Source organism: Heloderma suspectum, chromosome 12, assembly GCF_057233095.1.
Source record: "Heloderma suspectum isolate Gila_16-S chromosome 12, 16-S_ref, whole genome shotgun sequence".
Taxonomy (NCBI): Eukaryota; Metazoa; Chordata; class Lepidosauria; order Squamata; family Helodermatidae; genus Heloderma; species Heloderma suspectum.
This window is the reverse complement of record NC_139469.1, coordinates 4,487,510-4,507,636: the sequence shown is the minus strand read 5'-3', so window position 1 is coordinate 4,507,636 and position 20,127 is coordinate 4,487,510. Positions and strand designations below refer to the sequence as shown.

General features: G+C 48.3%; 1 protein-coding gene across 4 annotated transcripts; it reads left to right on the top strand.

Annotated features, from left to right (window-relative positions):
• Positions 1-2,430: 2,430 nt before the first annotated feature.
• Positions 2,431-18,228, top strand: DRG2 (developmentally regulated GTP binding protein 2). Of its 4 annotated transcripts, XR_014785491.1 has the most exons (15): positions 2,431-2,552; positions 2,699-2,761; positions 4,227-4,387; positions 5,102-5,191; positions 6,945-7,005; positions 8,278-8,368; positions 8,484-8,556; positions 8,710-8,800; positions 9,739-9,836; positions 10,616-10,692; positions 11,423-11,511; positions 11,663-11,721; positions 16,542-16,595; positions 17,337-17,757; positions 17,891-18,228. XR_014785491.1 is itself a non-coding variant. In XM_084818152.1 (14 exons), exons 3-14 carry the CDS (start codon positions 4,334-4,336, stop codon positions 17,421-17,423), a joined length of 924 nt encoding a protein of 307 aa, XP_084674278.1. In that variant the 5' UTR covers positions 2,431-2,552; positions 2,699-2,761; positions 4,227-4,333; the 3' UTR covers positions 17,424-18,228. The 4 variants fall into 4 exon arrangements, 2 of the variants coding, with proteins under 2 accessions (XP_084674278.1, XP_084674277.1); XR_014785490.1 differs by lacking the exon at positions 2,699-2,761; XM_084818152.1 differs by having other exon boundaries at positions 17,337-18,228.
• Positions 18,229-20,127: the final 1,899 nt, after the last annotated feature.

Genomic DNA, 20,127 nt, shown 5'->3' with positions numbered 1-20,127 from the left:
GCATCCAACTCTTATCAGAGCTAGGGGCGATAAAGTACAATTTCAAATCAGTGTAGAAAGTGGCCAGTTGTACAAAGAATAATTATCTGACAGGATTAAAACACAAGTGAACCAGATTGCTTTCTTCTTTTTTTGAATATATTTTTATTGTATATAAACTACCAGAATTACCAACAACCTACTCAGTATTTCAGTTCTCATCCATACAATATTTTAGTTAGGACACCATAATAACAAAGAGAAGAAGGGAAAAAAGAAAAACAAACTCCAACATCTCCCAACCTCCAATGGTATTCTATTTTTAAAAACTATATTATACAATCTTACAATTTAGTAAAACAATCTTTTATATCAACGCAACAGTTCTACACTTCATTCCCAAAAGCCTGAATATTAGTAGTAGTAATAATAGTAATCAAAAAGAGAGTATAGTATTGTATAATAAAACTTAAGATAAATCTTCAACAATCAATATTTTTATACTAGATATTTTGTCTATTTTAAAATATAAAATAGAAGAAGATACATAAAGAGAAAGAGAAAAACATAATAAAAAATACATAAAAATAAACAAAGTCATTTCTTCTGAGTTAGCCTAGATCATGAAAACTACACACAAGCAGTTAACAGTACTTGTTTAGAAATTCCATTTCATGGAATTGAGAGTTCTCACACATTTTAATATTCAACCAAGCCTCCACCATTTCATGATTCGTAAACTTCTTCATCTGGTCTTCAGACACAATACAAAGTATAGCAGGATATTTTAAGTAATATTGTAAGTTCATTTGTTTTGCCAGATTCTTTGCTTTGATAAATTGCCTTTTATTCGCCACTTCCTTTTTTCTTTTTTTTCCTATGAGTCCCCCACAGACTCCGTAAGGCCACCTTCCCCAACCTGGTGCCCTCCAGATGTTGGTGTGCTGCAGCTCCCATCAGCCCCAGCTAGCATGGCCAATGGTCAGGAATGTTAGGAGTTGGAGTCCCAAACATCTGGAAGGCACCAGCTTCAGGGGAGGCTGCTGTAAGGCTAGGCAGCCATGCTTTCTGACCCACCAAAACCTGCCAAGCCCATCAGCTTCTGCCTGATGACAAGTCTTTGTTTTTACAAGTTGGCAACTCTTAATGGGCCTCAAAGTGTAGCTCTGGCTAAAATAAGCCCCTGTTGCTGTCCCCCCTCATTTTGTCCCTGTTGAATCTGTGAAGAGCTGGACTGTCTGAAAGATATTCATGCTCCTTTCAAACTTGGGTGGGTATAAAGGTGATTTGGGGGTGGTTGGGAGGATGGGTCTGGAGGCGCTTTCTGTACTAGGGAAAGACAAATATTCTCTAAGATTTCCCCGTAGTGTAGGGGGTGCGTGTGCGAGAGAGTGGCTTAGAACAGCCCTGCAATGTGGTCTAGCATGAGAGGCGAGGAGAAAGCTGAAGCTGAGAGGGCGGCATACAACAGCCCTGTAGTGTAGCGTGAGCCACGGAAGAAGGCTGCAGTTAAGAGGAGCTTAAAACTACCCTGCAGCGTAGGGAGGGGGAGAAGGAGGCTGAGAGCAGGGCTTAAACGGCCCTTCAGTGTAGTCCAGTGTAAGAGGTGGAGAGAAAGCTAAAGCTGAGAGAGGACATACAGCAGCCCCGCAGTGGAGTTCGATATAAGGGACGGCGAGGAGCCTGTGGCCGAGAGAGGGCGGGACTTTTTTATTATTATTATTATTATTAAATTTATTAATCGCCCATCTGGCTGGTCACCCAGCCACTCTGGGCGATGTACAACGTATAATAAAACAGTTTAAAACAATAAAATTCTACAATAAAAACATTTCCTAAAATACCCTAACCCACCCCAAATGCCTGCCTGAACAACCACGTTTTTAATGCACGACGGAAGCTCATTAAAGAGGGGGCATGGCGGAGTTCCCTAGGGAGGGAGTTCCACAGAGTGGGGGCCACCACAGAAAAGGCCCTCTCCCTCGTCCCCACCAGTCTAGCTGTCCTGGCTGATGGGACAGAGAGAAGGCCATCCTTAAGACTTAAAACAGCTCCGGAGCGCGGTCCGGTATCGAGGGGCGTGAACGGAAATGGAGGCCGAGAATTCAGCCACGCACAAGAGCCCTGCAATGTAGTCCTGCGTTATCCCGCCGGTTGCGGGCACGCCACCCCCTTCCACGCAGACGCGTTGGGCGCCTCAGTCCTGCCTCAGAAAGTGACGCCGGGTGGGGCGAAGGAGCCTGAGTTTGAGCCGGGAGCCCGAGGGAGGGGGCGTGTGTGTCCCGCCTTCCTGTCCCCCGCGGCGGCCGTGGGAGAGTCTTGCCCTCCCCTCCCTTCCCCTCCCTTCGCAGCAAGGGCGGAACCAGAGGACTCCGGCGCTGGTTGGCGGGGGACGCATGAGAGCGCTGGACCTCCCGGGAACCGCTTCCGGGGGTCGCCGCCACCGCTTCCGGAGCAGCCCGTCCACCCCGCTGGTCGGCCGCGCAGCTTCTCGGCCCGGCGCGCCACGATGGGGATCCTGGAGAAGATCGCGGAGATCGAGAAGGAGATCGCCCGGACGCAGAAGAACAAAGGTGTGGCTCCCGGGCGCGGGGCGGAGGCTGGTGGCCCCGCCGGGCTCATGCGCCTCTAAGTCCCTCCCTGGCAGGCAGGAGTTCAACGGGCGAAGCTTTCCCTGCTTATGGTTACAGTTATATCCTGTCTGTTTCCCCCCCTGCAGGGAACCCGAGGCGGCTTACATGGTCCACCTCCTCTCCATTTATCCTCACAACAACCCTGTGAGGTAGGTTAGGCGGAGAGTCACCCAGGGAGCTTCATGGCCAAGTGGGGACTAGAACCCGGGCCTCCTGTGCCCCAGTCCAGCACTCTTGAGGGAGCACAGCCCATAATTTGGGATTAATTCAAGAGAAAGCTCTTTCACGCATGCCCCTCAGTTCCTTATACAGGAAGGTTCCTGATACCGAATCAGACCCTGGGCCCATCTAGCCCAGTATTGCCGACACTGACTGACGGCAGTGGCTCTCCAGGGTTTCAGGCAGGAATTTTTCCAGCCCCACCTGGAGGTGCTGCCAGGGATCAAACTTGGATCCTTCTGCATGCAAAGCAGGGGCTGTACCACCAGGCCATCTGGCGGGCCACAGGTTCCCTCCAGGCAGGTCTCTGTGGGTTGTGGCACCCTCAAGACGGCCTCTCCTGCCGTTCGTAATACCCAGACAGGTGGTTCCTTAGATAGACAGGCCCTAAGCTGTTTAGGGCTTTACAGGTGAAAACCAACACCTTGAATTGTGTCTGGAAAGCAATTGGTAACTAGCGCAGGTCTTTCAGGATGTGTGTAATATGGTCCTGATATGTGCACCAGCCTAACTCTTGCATTTTGCACCAATTGAAGTTTCTGGACACTCTTCAGGGGTAGCCCCATGGAGACTTTATTCCAGTAGTCTAAGCATGATGTAACCAAGGCATGGGTAATGTTGCCAAGTCAGGCTGACTCAGGAAGGGTCATAGCTGGCACACCAAGAGTAACTGTGCAAACATACTCTTTGCCACCACCACCAACTGAAGATCTAGGGACAGCAAAGAAGCTACAGACCTGATCTTTCAGAGGGAGCACAACTCCTTCCAGAATCCCCGAGTCAGGCTATCTACTGAGCAGTAACATCTCTGTCTTGTCTGGGTTTAACCTCAGCTTGTTCGCCTTCATCCAGCCCATTATCAAACCCACATTCCAGAGCTTCAGCTGCTTCCTTGGTGTTAAGTGACAAAGAGCAATAGAGCTGGGTGTCATCAGCATATTGGTGGCACCTTACTCCCAAACACTGAATGACCTCTCCCAATGGTTTCATGTAGATATTAAACAGCATGCGGAGCAAGGTAGAACCCTGTGGGACGCCACAGGCGAAAGGCCGTAGAGTTGAACAGTAATCCCCCAGCATCACCTTTGGGACTCAGCCCAACAAAAAGGAACAGAGCCACTGCAAAATGTTCCCAGGGATACCATGGTTGATGGTATCGAAGGCCACCAAGAAGTCCAAGAGAACTAATACTTTTGTGCTCTTCCACCCCATCCTCCACATTCAGTTCCTGCCATAAATCATTCACCAAGGTCAACAATGTTGTCTCAGTCCCTTATCCCGGCTGAAAGCCCAATTAAAATGTGTCCAGGTAATCATACACCAACTCCACTAGTTCACCTGTTACTGATATGGTTCTGACTAGACGTGTGTGTTGCTTTTCCTTTTATGTTCTAGCTACCGAGTACCACCTTGGTCTGCTGAAGGCAAAACTTGCAAAGTACAGAGCTCAGCTGTTAGAGCCTTCAAAATCGGCTGCGGGCAAAGGCGAAGGCTTCGATGTGATGAAATCTGGAGATGCCCGGGTGGCATTGATTGGTTTCCCCTCTGTGGGTAAGGTCAGTGACAAGTGGAGAATTGCTGTTCCTGTGTCCGTTGCTTTTTTCCTCCCTTTTAAAGAAAGCCTTGGCCTTATAATTGACAGATTAAACGCACAGAAAAGAAGGGAAAAGTATACGAGTAAGATCAGGGAGAGTGCTAGAGTGAAGAGATGAGTGTTGAAGTGGCATTTTAAACAGAGCAGTGGAAGGAGCCAGATGGAAGCCAGGAGGTACAGAATTCCAGTGATAGGAAGCAGCAGAGGAGAAAGGGATTGTAGGACGTAGTTTGGGTTTTACGAAGAACAAAGTTACTGGAGGGGAGATGAATGCTAATGCATACTTAAGGTAATTTTATTTCTTCCGTAAATGGAAAATACTTTATCTGCTTTACGCAATACATTTTTCTATCTGTTAATATATCTAAAGATGTTTTATGCTTTCACTGTTCTATGTACTTTTCTGCTTTTAATATTTAAATGTTTTTCTTCAATAAAGTACGTTTAAAAAGACAAGGGAAAGAATGAGCCACTGCTTAGAGCAATGCAGGCATATTTCCCAGTCCTTCCGTCGGTAAACCAGCAATAAATTTGGAAATGCAGCCTAGAACAGTTGCCTTATAACTCAAATGGAGGTTCACATTAGCCGACCCATTCATTTCTCACAGCCACATGGCGTTTCCGTCCCTTGTGATATAAGCCCTGCTGCTGCTAATGCATTTGGTTTCCCTTTCAGTCCACGTTTCTGAGTTTAATGACTTCCACGGCCAGCGAGGCTGCTTCATACGAATTCACCACATTAACGTGTATTCCTGGAGTCATCGAGGTCAGTGCAATTCCACTGGATTGTCCTTTGCTGGGGGGTGGGGATTGGTATGGACAATGTCGAGTATGTGGATGCAAGCATCGGGGACTGCTCTGTCTTTCGTAATGTCTGAGTTTCTTTTAAAATGAGAAGTTCCTTATATTTCAAGGGCAGTCCAAGTCACATCTTCAAGTTTGCCAAACGTTAAACCCGGGAAGGCCAAGTGGTGATATGAGGTTCTGTCTTCAGGATGCACCCAGAGTAGACCTGTGGCCCATCAGACATCTTTGGTGGCGCTCCAAGTGTTCAGTCAACATCCTGGTTTAGTTGCCTGTCCGGGATTGTGAAAATGGGAAGTTGCTAAGCTCATGGGGCACTGCATTCAGCGTGGTGGGTTAGGAACATGGGAAGCTGCCTTATACTGAGTCAGACCTTGGGTCCATCTAGCCCAGTATTGTCGACGTTGGCTGGCAGCCATGGCTATCCAGGGTGTCAGGCAGGATTCTTTTTTAGCCCTACCTGGAGATCTATAGGAAGCTGGCCTATACTGTGTCAGACCCTTGGTCCATCTAGCCCAGTATTGTCGACACTGGCCGGCAGCTGCGGCTGTCCGGGGTTTCAGGCAGGAATTTTTCCAGCCCTGCCTCAAGATGCTGCTGGAGATCAAACCTGGGATCTTCTTCATGGAAAGCAGGTCCTTTGCTACTGAGCTACGGGCCCTCCCAGTTCCAGGCTCTGCAGGCCTGTCCTAGAGGCATTCTGAAGCTTGGGACTTCCTCTTCTGCCATCAGGTTTTCTGGCACCTGTGCACAGAGAGCTACAAAGCGTTGTTCTGAAATAGGTCTGAGCCCCCAATTTTATCATGGGCTGGCCTTAACCATGGGGCAGAGCATGGTAGCCACCTCATACAGTTGCATGAAAGGACAAGAAAGGCAGTTCTTTAATTAGTATGGTTTTTATTATTACTGCAGATGGGTCCCTTTTTTAGTTGTTGTTTTTTTGCCTCTGGCATCAGAATCTTTTATGCCTGCCAATCCCCCGCCCTTCCATCTGTGCATTTCTTTACTTTGGATAAAATAATATTGTAAGATAGTTTTACTTGTATTGTGAGCTTCCCAGAGAGGCTCACCTGTCGCCTGTGTTGTGCTCTTTTCAGCCCCAGTTGAAGACCTTATTGTCCCAAGCGTTTTAGTCTTTCAGGTTTTGTTGTTTTAAATCCGTTACCATATATTAAATCTTTGCACTGCTATTAGGTTTTATTTTGTTTTTTATGTTCGTTTTATACTTTTAAATTGTATTTTATTATGTTGTATTTTATCGCTTTAATTGTTGTGAACTGCCCAAAGAATTTCGGCTGTTGGGCTGTATAGAATGTAATAAATAAAATATTGTGAACTGTTTTTGCAGCCTCTGTTGGAAAAGCGTCTTAAGCCACAGTCCTATGCGTGTTTCGACAGAAATATGCTGGCTGGGGAATGCTGGGAACAGTGGGATTTTTCTTTCTAAACATACATAAGATTGTGCCCTTATACATTTCTAAATTAACCCGTAGATCCCGTAGTGAAATGTATGCATCTGTGCAGTCAGAGCATTGCAAACGAGCAATGGTTATTTGTGAAATTGATTTTTAAAAGGAGAAAGTCGGATGATCTGGCTGGCTGGGTTTTCAGAACTTGTGATACTGGCATTTGTGGGGCAGGGTGGTGGGGAAATGTTCTGCGTGACTAAGTGGTGGAGTCCCTACCGTATGACTCTTTTTCTTCTTTTTTTACAGTACAAAGGAGCCAACATCCAGCTTCTAGATCTGCCTGGGATCATTGAAGGAGCTGCTCAAGGTGGGGGTCTCATTCTGCCTTTTAATTGCTAGTGCTGTATTTACTGTGGCATTTCCTTGATGATCCCGTTTTATTCCACAGAGGGATTTACTGAGGCTTCACCATCCACCCCCTTGGTCATTATAACTAGAGATGTCCAGATTTTGTTAAATCCATTCCATCTGTGTTGTGTGGATTGCCAGGCGTCTTTCCTTCCACCATCCGCTCATCGATGGAATCGTTTTTTCTCGATTTCCCAAACTTCTGCAACTGAGCACTTCTGGAAATGTGCCAGTCCCCCCAAATCTGCATTTTCACACTTTAGTCTAGGGGGGAAATGTGCATTTTTGGCTCGTGTTTTCTTTTTCTTTTCATATTTTTGTACAACTAAATTTGTGTACAGTTCCAGAAAATAAAAAACTGGTCCGCAAGTCCACGCAGCTCGGAAAAAGCCAGTTTGCTGCGGAATCCCGTGGTCAGATTCATAGAAATTCAACTGCATGTGAATCCGTTGAGGATTTCTGTGACATCCCTAGTCATAACCTTCCTCTCTGATATTTGGACACCTCTCATATCAAACCAGAAAAAGAAGCGGAGAGAGAGAATCTGATTTCTAGTCCTCATGTTGAAAGTGGACATGTGTCAGCATAGTAGTTGCTAGTTTGAGATTTCTGGTAAGGTGTTACCCCATCTGTTGGGTTCAGGTGCTGCCACTGCTTCCTCCCTTTCTGTCCTTGGACAATGAAAAGACCTTCAGTCCTGCAGAGGGACAGGGACTAAGGAGTGTGTAGCCAGTCAGTGAAATACCCAGCTGCCATTGCTCAGCAGCTCACCTGAGGCCCAGCTGCTCTCCCTCTCTGCCCTGGGACAGTGGAAAGACTTGTTGTCTTGGGAAGATGCTCTTGGGATAAGAAGATGCTTCCAGGCAATGGACCGCAGAACCATGTGAAAGGCGGTAGGAGAATATGCTACCCCAAGGGAAGGCTGTGTGTGGAAGAGATAAAGTAGCAGCCCTGCCATAATTATGTATTGTGTAAGCTTCCTTGGGATCAAAAGACAGGGTAAAAAGAATCCGATCAACATCCCACCCCCTTGTAAACAGTCAGGGATTATTTGTAAACAGTCAGGGATTATTTGTAAACAGTCAGGGATTATTTGTAAACAGTCAGGGATTGTTTGTGAACGATCAGGGATTATTTGTCACTTCTGGAGACGCTTCTGGCACCATTTGGCTTCTCAGTCTCTTGCTGTGGCCACAGGTAACCCCAACCCTCTTTCTCCTTTGCTCCACAGGGAAAGGCCGAGGGCGCCAAGTGATCGCCGTGGCCCGGACTTCAGATGTCGTCATCATGATGCTGGATGCTACAAAGGGGGAAGTGCAGAGGTCAGTGTCGGCAGGAAAGCGGGCAGCCTGTTGTCTAAATAACACGTGCAGTGTTTTATTTGGCCCAGTTACTTGATGGCTCCTTGTGATTCACTGTCCCTCCTGTGTCCCGCAGAGCTCTGTTAGAAAAGGAACTGGAATCGGTGGGCATCCGTCTGAACAAAAATAAGCCCAACATCTACTTCAAGGTGAGATGCGGGAGCCCTGAGAGCTGGGAAGGGGCCATGGCCTGGAGACAGAACACATCCAGGTTCAGTTTGCGACATTCCCATTGAAAGCAGGGATGGGAAACCTGCGGCATATGAGGGCTACCCTAACCAAGTCTGTCTCCTGTCTTCCAGCCAAAGAAGGGTGGTGGCATCTCCTTCAACTCCACGGTGACACTGACCCAGTGCTCCGAGAAGCTGGTGCAGCTCATCCTCCACGAATACAGTATCCTTTTCCTGGCACCTCCTGATGGCTGCCTTTCTGAGCCAGGTGTTCAGGGCACAATTTGTATGATTTTTAATTTATTATTATTATTTTATTTATTTCATTTCTATACCGCCCAATAACCAAAGCTCTCTGGGCAGTTCACAAAAATTAAAACCACGGAGTGCAGCATAAAATAATATAAAATATGAAAGCCTAAAACCACAATATAACATTACAACCAGAATAAAAATGTAGCAGCAATGAAGAGATTTAAAATACAGATTTAAAACACCAGAGCTAAAAGATTAGGAAGCTAAAATGCTAAAATACTGGGAGAATAAAAAGGTCTTCACCTGGCACCAGAAGGAGAACAACGTAGGCGCCAGGCGAACCTCTCCAGGGAACTCATTCCACAGCCGGGGGGCCACAGCAGGAAAGGTCCTCTCCCTTTTCTGTAATTGCGCCTTCATAAACTTGTTGGTAATGACCTGAGTAAGCAGGAACGGGGCTGTAGCTCCATGGTACGAGCCCCTGCTTTGCACCCAGAAGGTCCCAGGTTCAGTCCCTGACGTCTCCAGTTAAAGCAATCAGGCAGCAAGTGATTGTGGGGGTGGGGAGGGACACCTATTTCTGCCCAACATCAGGAGAGGCACAGCCAGCCAGAGTAAACAATGCTAGCCTTCATGCAACACCTCTTCCCATGTTCCAGCGTTCCTCTTTCCTTCCCACAGGCCACCAAATGAGTAGCTATTTACAAGCCTGTTCTAATGATCTCCTTGAAGCCAAGGATGTGCTGAGGGTAGGCTTACCTGCGAGAGAGTGACTGGCCCTAGGTCACCCAGCAAGCTTCGTGGCCAAGTGGGGATTTGAACCTGGGTCTCGGCAGTCCTAGTCCAACGTTGCCATAATGCGCCGGCTCTCTAGAATACGTTTAACCTTAACTCTGCCCGCCTAAGAAATCTTCAATGCAGAGGTGCTGCTCAGGGAAGACTGCACACCTGATGAGTTCATCGACGTGATTGTCGGCAACAGGGTGTACATGCCCTGCCTTTACGTGAGTACCTTGAGAGACGTTTTGTTCTTTAACAAAAAGGAGCGGGATAAATAAATAGGGGGGGGGGGTCCCCTCGGTGCTTGGAAATCTCATTTACCTCCCCTGGCTAACTCTGCTGCCAAATCCCCAGGTTCTGTGACAGTTACAGAGTACCTGTGTGCAATCTGAGTCAGAAGATCTTACCTGGAGAGCGCCCTTTCCCTGTGCACTAGATCAGTTATTGTCTGCAAGAAACCCCTGGCTGGAGTTGTGTATGTCCTGCAATTCCACGCCGATGCCAGTAAACTTGAGAAGCTAGGCTTTGAAAAAGAAAAAGCCAAGATCCTAGCCCTTATGGATACGAAAATAGCATGCGGGCAAAATATAAGTGAAGGAAGAGAACCCGCTCTCTCTGAAAAAAGTTGAAAAGGAAAACGCCTCTAGAGAACAAAAGCTGAAAACTTGAGAAGCCTGATTGCTTTCCAACCCCCCAAATTAGCTGCCTTCAGTATCATTTGGATACTTTTTGAATTGGAGCAGCTCTCTTGTATATGACTCCTTTCTGTTTCAATCTCGTAATCAGTACTGAAAGCTACAAAGGATAATTGCTGTACCTGCTTTCTTACCAAATGTGCTGTGGTTATGTAGCATGACCAGCGTACATGGCGTTTTAACGAGTAACAGCATCAGCTCCAACATCCCTGCTCCAAGGAGTTTGAGAGCGTGGTGCAGCGGAAGGAATTTACTCTCTTTTTGCTGTGTTGATATTCCTTTCCTTTCCTCTCCATCTTTTGATATAGGTTTATAACAAAATCGATCAGATCTCTATGGAGGAGGTAGATCGCCTGGCTCGGAAACCCCATAGTGTTGTGATCAGGTAAGATGAGCCCCCGAACCCTGCCTCTACATGACAGTGCGTGGTTGGCTTAAACTTCATAGCACTTGGTGCAATGAGCTCTTTGGAACCAGAGTCATGACTGCTGCCATTGACTGATATTTCATTGTTATATTTACATGCTGCCAAACTGCACTTGGGTCGGTTTACAATCATAAAAAATCAAAACCACAATAAACAACCCAAACAATAAATACAATAATGAAAATATTAAAATATTTAAAATATTAAAGAGCCAGAAGTAAAGTTAATAATGAGAGCAAGCAACAGATTAAAAATTATATTCCTGCTGGAAGAAGGCGGTTTTATCCTGACGTCTAAACCTACACAGTGAAGATGCCAGATTGATCACCCTGGGAAGGGCATCCCATAGACGGTGGGGCCACTACAGAGAAGGCTCCATTGTGGGTGGCAGCCCCCAGGGAAGAGCCTCTGGAGATGGTCTTGGCAGTTGGGCAGGAACATATGGGAGAAGGCGCTCCTTTAGGTAGCCTGGGTTCCTAAGCTGTGTAGGGCTTTCAAGGTCAGGACCGACACTTTGAATCGGGCCTGGAGACTCTGGCAACCAGTGCAGCTGAGGCACCGCTGGAGCAATATGTTAGAAACGGCCAGTCCCAGTAAGCAGCCTTGCTGCTCTGTTCTGCACTAACTGAAGCTTCTGAGCTCTGTTCAGGAGTAGCCCCACATGGAACCTTTGTGTGTCTGTCTTCAGCTGCGGCATGAAGTTGAACCTGGACTACCTGCTGGAAATGCTGTGGGAATACCTGGCCCTTACCTGTATCTTCACTAAGAAAAGAGGACGTAAGTTGCCCTGCAGGCTGCCGAGTCAGATGGAACATAGCTCTGAAAATATTGGGGATTAAGGGGGAGGTAGGAGCCCCCAAGTTTCTAGTTCCCTAGTAACCAGACTGTTTTCTCTCTCCTTCTCTCCCCCAATCTCTGTTCCTTGTAGAGAGACCAGACTTCTCCGATGCCATCATTCTGCGGAAAGGGGCCTCCGTAGAGCATGTGGTGAGCATCGAGTCCTAGAGCTCCAGAGGGTTCCCCAGAGGTCATCTAGTCCAAACTCTGTCCCATCCATGACCTCCGTCATCCAGCCTTCCTCTTAAACTATTGAAAACAGGGGGCGGGGGGAGAGAGAGAAAGGGTTCTGTGATTTCCTGGAGCTGCTTGTAGTTCCCCAATCGACTGTTGCAGTAGGGAGTTCCCGAAAATCTGGATCCATTGTGACAGAGGAACGTTGACGATCAGAACTGGGATGATGCTGAGATACTTTATTTTTATATATTGTTGTTGTTCAGTCATTAGGTTGTGTCCGACTCTTCGTGACCCCATGGACCATAGCATGCTAGGCCTTCCTGTCCTCTGCTCTCTCCCGGAGCGTGCTCAAGTCCATATTCATTGCATCGGTGATGCTATCTAGCCATCTCATACTCTGCCGTCCCCTTCTCCTTTTGCCTTCAATGTTTCCCAGCATCAGGGTCTTTTCCAGGGAGTTTTCTCTTCGCATTAGGTGGCCAAAATATTGGAGCTTCAGCTTCAGTATCTGTCCTTCCAATGAGCACTCAGGGTTGATTTCCTTTAGGATGGACTGATTTGACCTCCTTGCAGTCCAGGGGACTCATAAGAGTCTTCTCCAGCACCACAGTTCAAAAGCATCGATTCTTCGGCGCTCAGCCTTCCTTATAGTCCAGCTCTCACAGCCATACATTACTACTGGGAAAACCATAGCTTTGATTATATGGACCTTTGTCGGCAAGGTGATGTCTCTGCTTCTTACTACGCTGTCTAGGTTTGCCATAGCTTTCCTCCCAAGGAGCAAGTGTCTTTTAATTTCATCGCTACAGTCCGGTTCTTACCGGTTCGTACGTAATGTCTGGTTCTTACTGTTGCTTCTTGACCCTCGTACAGGTTTCTCAGGAGACAGGTTAGGTGGTCTGGTACTCCCATCTCTTTCAGAATTTGCCACAGTTTGTTGTGATCCACACAATCAAAGGCTTTAACGTAGTCAATGAAGCAGAAATGGATGTTTTTCTGGAATTCTCTTGCTTTCTCCATGATCCAGCGAATGTTGGCGATTTGATCTCTAGTTCCCCTGCCTCTTTGAACCCGAGCTTGTACTTCCGGTAGTTCTCGGTTCACACTCTGCTGAAGCCTAGCTTGTAGAATTTTGAGCATCACCTTGCTGGCATGTGAAATGAGCGCAATTGTACGTAGTTTGAACACTCTTCGGCATTGCCCTGCTTTGGAATTGGAATGTAAACTGACCTTTTCCAGTCTTGTGGCCACCGCTGAGTGTTCCAAATTTGTTGGCATATTGAGTGCAGCACTTTAACAGCATCATCTTTTAGGATCTTAAATAGCTCAGCTGGAATACTGTCATCTCCGCTAGCTTTGTTGTTATTAACGCTTCCTAAGGCCCACTTGACTTCACTCTCGAGGATGTCCGGCTCAAGTTCAGTGACCGCACTATCATGGCTATCAGGGACATTCAGATCTTTCCTGTATAGTTCTTCTGTGTATTCTTTCCACCTCTTCTTAATCTCATCTGCTTCTGTTAGTCCCTGCCTTCTTTGTCCTTTATCATGCCCATCTTTGCACAAAACATTCCCTTGAGATCTCCGATTTTCTTGAAAAGATCTCTAGTCTTTCCCATTCTATTGTTTTCCTCGATTTCTTTGCATTGTTCTTTTAAGAAGGCCTTCTTGTCTCTCCTTGCTATTCTCTGGAACTCTGCATTCAGTTGGATATATCTTCCCCTTTCTCCCTTGCTTTTCGCTTTCCTTCTTTCCTCAGCTACTTGTAAAGCCTCATCAGACAGCCACTTTGCTTTCTTGCATTTCTTTTTCTTTGGGATGGATTTAGTTGCTGCCTCCTGAACAATGTTATGGACCTCCGTACATAGTTCCTCAGGCACTCTGTCTATCAGGTCTATTCCCTTAAATCTATTCTTCACCTCCACTGTATAGTCATAAGGGATATGACTTAGGTCATACCTTCAATTTCAGCCGAACTTTTGCAAGAAGCAGCTCATGATCTGAGCCACAGTCATCTCCAGGTCTTGTTTTGACTGACTGTAAAGAGCTTCTCCATCTTTGGCTGCAAAGGACATAATCAATCTGATTTTGATATTGACCATCTGGTGATGTCCACGTGTAGAGTCGCCTCTTGTGCTGTTGGAAAAGAGTGTTTGCTATGATCAGCGTGTTCTCGTGGCAAAACTCTATTCGCTTTTGTCCTGCTTCATTTTGTACACCAAGGCCATGCTTGCCTGTTATCCCGGTGATTTCTTGACTTCCTACTTTAGCATTCCAATCCCCTAGGATGAAGGGGACATCTTTTTTTGGTGTTAGTTCTAGAAGGTGTTGTAGGTCTTCATAGAACCGTTCAACCTCAGCTTCTTCAGCATCAGTTGTTGGGGCATAGACTTGAATTACTGTGATGTTGAATGGTTTGCCTTGGATTCGTACTGAGATCATTCTATCGTTTTTGAGATTGTGTCCCGGTACTGCTTTTCCCACCCTTTTGTTGACTATGAGTGCTACTCCATTTCTTCTAAGGGATTCTTGCCCACAGTAGTAAATATGATGGTCACCTGAATTAAATTCGCCCATGCTTGTCCATTTGAGTTCGCTGCTTCCCAAGATGTCGATGTTCAATCTTGCCATCTCATGTTTGACCACCTCCAGCTTACCTTGATTCATTGATCTGACATTCCAGGTTCCTAAACAATATTGTTCATTACAGCATCAAACTTTCTTTTCACCACCAGGCACATACACAGCTGAGTGTCCTTTCCGCTTTGGCCCAGCTGCTTCACTCTTTCTGGCGCTACTTGGAAATTCCCTCTGCTCTTCCCCAGTAGTATATTGGACACCTTCCGACTTGAGGGGCTCATCTTCCGGCATCATCTCCTTTAGCCTTGTGATACGTTCCATGGGGTTTTCTTGGCAAGAATACTGGAGTGGGTTGCCATTTCCTTCTCCAGTGGACCACACTTTGTCAGAACTCTCCACCCAGTCTGTCTTGGGTAGCCCTGCACAGCATAGCTTATGGCTTCATTGAGTTACGCAAGCCCCTTCGCCACAACAAGGCAGTGATCCATGAAGGGGATTTTTATATATACAACTTACCAATTACAAAAAGGGAGCTGGTGTGTGGAGCGTTGAAATAACTATCTTCTGTCGTCGCTTTGCTCAGTTCAGCTTTTCCCAACCAGCTGCCCCCCAGAGTTGTTGGACTTCAACTCCCATCAGCCCCAGCCAGCATGAGCAGTGGACAGGGTCAATGGGAGTTGTAGTCCAAAACATCTCGAAGGTGCAAGCTTGGGAAGGCTAGAGCCAGGAGAGACATGTTGCACGCGAGGAAGTGTTTGCATCCTCTCTGTTTCCACGCCAAAAGAAGGCTGAAGGTACAATCCTGTGCATGGTTAGTCAGAAAAAAAGTATTTGATTGCTGGCTGGGGAATGCTGGGAGTTGTAGGCCTGTTTTCTGTCTAAACATGCACAGGATTGCACCCTTAGCTGACTGCCTGTGCACCAAAAGTTACATCAATGCATATAGCAGAAGGAGGTGGTAAAATGGATCGTGCCACATCAGATTGCAGGTGGGGAAGGGACTCCCCTACATTTTGGGGTGCTCCTCTACATTTTAAAAGAACAAACTCCATGCAAGAAGAAGAACAACACTGCAAGGAAGAGGTTTCTTGTTAGGCCTCCTCCCTGCTGTGCTTACTTTCTGCTTACAGGGAAGAGACCATAGCCCAGTCTGGTGTAGTGGTTGCAGTGTCAGGGTTCAAATACCCACTCAGCCATGAAGCTCACTGGGTAACTGTGGGCCAGTCACTATATCTCTCAGCCTAATCTACCTTGCAGGGTTGTTGTGACAAGAAAACATGTATGTTTGGTGAGGGGGTGGGGGGAGAGAAAGCATGTATGCCCCCCTGAGCTCCTTGGAAGAAGGGCAGGATAGAAATGAAATCAGTAAATAAACTGCATGCAGAGGGTCTCAGGTTCCGTTCCCAGGGTATCAGATAGGAGGGTTGGATAAGGCCTCCCTCTGCCCATGACCTTGGGAAGCTGCTGCCAGTCAGAGCAGACGGTGCTGAGCGAGTTGGCGGCCTGGTACAAGGCAGCCTCCTATGGTCCTATGGAGCGGGGGCAGCCAGGGAGAAAAGGAACAGTCAGAGCCATGACCCTTGTACGCGCCTGCCTCTGGAAGTGGTGCAGTCCGTTACGCCACTTGAGGACTCTACTGTCTCATTCTCCTGCACGCAAAGATCCAGCCAAACGCCAGCATCGCATCTGGCCAGACGCTTCCTCCCTCTGGGGCAAAGCAGCCAGGCGTCGCCACTGTGAGCCAGCCGGCCCCCTGTTTCCAAACAAGCGTCGTTGCATTGTTCCCATGTGTCGCTGCTTCCCCCGGGCCGTGGCAATTAAGGCATCGATGCAAACAAGCTCGGAGGTGTCACAGCTACAGCCAGCGCCGCCTTCGGCTTGGGGACTGGGAGGAGGAGGAGGCCGTTCCACCAGCAGAACCAAGGGCGATGCTGATGCTTTGCCCGGCAGCAGGGAGGGAGGACTTGGGGCCAGGCGCCCAAGCGGTTGCCCTGCAGCTGCAAGTTCAGAGAGAGCAAAGCCCACCGCCGTGCCACTTGGGGTGGATGGGCCTTGTTTTTCAACACATCTGGAGGGCACCAGGCTGGGGGACGGCCGCTCCTCCGTGCCATTTGGGAGAGGATGGCGGTGTTCTCCCCAGCAGCGGGTACAGGAAGGGAGCCTGAGCCAGAGATTGCCATGCCCCCACAGCACCTGAACTTTTTCTCCCTCCAGTGCCATCGGATCCACCGGACGCTAGCCAGCCAGTTCAAGTATGCCTTGGTTTGGGTGAGTGTCGGGGCGAGACGGGGCAGGCAGCTGGCTTCCGGGTTGGTGGCCTTGTGCGTTTTATTGATTTGGAGCGTTTCCGCTCAGCCAGAAAAGGCTCCTAGAGCATCTGCTGCTGTGCCAATGGGCTTCCCGGAGGCACTGGGCTTGTGGGCTTGGGCTAATCGCCTCCTCGGCCTGGTCCCGCTGGGCTTCCCTTCGGCGCGCAGATCATGGGTGTGGCAGCAGAGCTTTGGCCACAAGCAGCAGGGCGGCCTGGGCAGGTGTGGCTGCCGCCACAGCCGCAACCGAGCGGGCATACGCTGGGGCGGTGTGGATGGGTTCCAGCAGCCTTCCCCAACCTGGCACCCTTTAGCCGAGTTGGACTGCCACTCCCATCATTCTCAGCCAGCATAGCCATGGCTGTGCTGGGCATTGTAGTTGAACACATCTGGAGGGCGCCAGGTTGGGGAAGGCTGCAGGACAGCATCCTGTGGTTGTGAAATCCTTTGAAGTTGCCCAGTTAGGTTCTGGCCAAGATGATGATACCGTTGCCGCCTCCATAGGAAGGAGAAGTTCACGATGCAGCTCATCCTGCTGCCGTAGGATCTTGGGGAGCAGGACTGGGAGGGACACCCACCAGGGAGATCCGCCGGCAATCACAGTAGACGTTGCCAGGCTAGCTGAGGTCTGACTTGGCGCGAGGCAGCCTTCTGTATCCCCCCAAACTGGACCTGCTAAAACCCTCTCTTGGCTTTCCAGGGAACCAGCACCAAGTACAGCCCCCAGCGAGTAGGACTCAGCCACTTGATGGAGCACGAAGACGTCATCCAAGTCGTCAAGAAATAAGCCCACCAAGCTGGCCATCGCTGGTGCCTCGTCCTGCCCCACTCCGTAGAGTTCCAGTGCGACTTGAGTAAAAACCAAAAGAGTGGGGCCGGGGGCAGGAGAGCTCCTCCACCCCCCACAGGCTTCCATGAAGCTTGCACAGAAGATAAGAAAAGACTCTGAATGTGCTCGCAAGTTAGGGATGTGGACAAGAGGCGGTCCTTGTCTTACACGGCGACATGTTTTGAGCGGCACTATTTTCATAGCACGGCCCTGGGTGCCTTTAGGATGCTTTGGTGCGGGGAGAGTGACTTAATGGCTACCAGGTCCCAGCTAGGCAGAAAAGTGGCCTTGGGTAAGTGAACCAGTGTACATGGGGACAGTCCATCCCTCCCTCCCTCCCTCCCTCCTTTCATGCGGGTTGGCCTGTGACTGGAACAAACAGCCCATCTTTTCCAGTTCAAAAAATCAGCACTTTCTTATCTCAGCATGGACCAGACACTTTCAAAGCAACCCCTGTGGAAAGCAAGGACTCGTTAACAGATGGATCTGTCCGTCATGTTTGCAGAGCGACCACGGAGTTTCTCTTCTGTCTGTGACCTCACTAAGAGAGGAGGTTTCATCACTTCGGTGGGAGAAAGGGAAGCACAGCTGTTCCTCCTCCTCCCATATTGCCTGTTTCGCAAGGTGGCAACGCAGGAATCGCTGCTTGGATGCTGCATGTTGTGCAGCTGTAGACCACGATTTTACTCTTCTGTCTCCAGACCTGTCGAAAGCCACATGTCCTTTGAATGAAATAAAGAGTGGTTCTTATTTCTCTTTGGAACTTCTGAAAAGTCTAAAGTTGTGAAGTATAATTTTCTTGAACTGCTTTAAAATATTTCCAGTGATTGTTCTGTGCCTCCTTTTCCATCCCTGGCAAGAGCTCTCCTTCCTGTCTCCAGTGCAAGGCTGGTCCCCTCCCCCTGCTTAGCAACTTCCTTTGAACGTCTTTTCTCCTTTTTCTTTTGTTTTTGAATGTCTTGTTTGGATCCATGTTGGTTCTTAAGTGCCAGAAACGCTGATTCCATCCATTCCGGTTCAGCAGATGCCAACAAGCACTGGGGGGGCTGTGTGGGAGAACTCTGTTGCTGGTCGCACTGAGATGGGAGGGAGTAAAAGGCTGCTTTTGTGCACATCTGGCATTGCATGGCAGGAAGGAGGAGAGGTGCATAATAACACCTGTTCCCTAAATCTCCACGACAGTGCCTTGCCTATTTGTATAACAGAGCAAAGGGAAGGCGAGCTTGGTTTTCCCCAAAGATTTGATCACAGAAATATATGCTGTGCCCTCCCCTCCCCCCATCACCACCAAAATGGTGCTTTCTACTTCTGGTGGGTTCCTGGACTGGTTATAGCACCTTGCTGCTGGTCTTCTGACACTGCTACTCTTAGCAGTGGCAGGACACAGATGAATGGAGTAAGTGGAACTCCACCCCTGCGATCACTGTTACCTCTCTGCCAAGAAAAGCTTCACTTCCTGTCAAAGGCACAGGAGCAGGACCAGTTCAAGAAGTTGGACAACCCTCTCCGTAACTTCCCCATTCTTTGTTCCTTGTCATTCTTGACAGCCTTAATACCTGACTCTCGTGTATGTCTTCTGTCTGTTTGGCAAAGGACTGGGTTTTCCAACCTTGGTTATTCCTGTGCTGTTTACTTTTTATTTATTTATTTTATTTATTTGATTTGTACTCTGCCTTCTTACCAAGAAAAATGGCACTCAAGGCAGCTTACAATCATAAATAAATCTTAGTTAAAACAATAATCAAATGCATTAAAACACTTAAAAACACAACAAAAGCAGCATCCAACCCAACCGACTTGCTTACACTCCAAGGGCCTGCTTGAATAAAAAGCTCTTTGCCTGCTGGCGGAAGGAATGTAAGGAGGGAGTGAACCTAGCCTCCCTCAGCAGGGAGTTCCACAGTCTGGGAGTGGCCACCAAGAAGGCCCTGTTAAGTTTCGCTATATAGGGGGAAATGGGTTATGCCATGAAGAGGGAGCAAAGTTACCTGCCCCTCCAAAGAAGTCCTGTTGTGCCCCCTGCATGAGTTCCCAATTTGCCTCTTTCCAAATGGGGAAGTGGCATTTTCAAACCAGGCATCCAGGCAGCAGCCCAAAGGAGGGATCCCCACATGCTTTCTCTTAAACTCTCAAAATTACCCTCTTCCATGGTAAGACAGAGGTTATCCAGATGCTGAAGTCCAACTGCTATGGGGTGTGTGGGGGGGGTATACACACACACACACATACACACACTCTTATTACAACCTTCCCCAGCCCAACGCCCTCCGGATTATCTGGACTCCAACTCTCATTATCCCTAGCCAGAGTCCAACTTATCCAGAGGGTAGCAGGTTGGGGAAGACTGATGTCTTACATTCACATCCTAGCTTTCCTCCAAGGAGCTCAAGACTGTGTCCATTTCTCTACCCCCTTTTATCCTCACAACAACCCTGTGAGGTCAGTCTGAAAGCTAGGCCCTGGCCTGAGGCCCCCCAGCAAGCTCCGCATGTCTGGGATTTTAATGCAGAAGGGTGTTGTGCCCCAGCTATCAGAAGTCTGGGGAATGCTTCTCTGGCTGTCGGCTTGCCCGGGCACGCATCTCGTCTTCCTAAGCAGCCGCCATGTTGCTACTGATCCCTGGCTCCCCAGCAAGCAAGAGCAGCTCCCTCCGTCCCCGTGA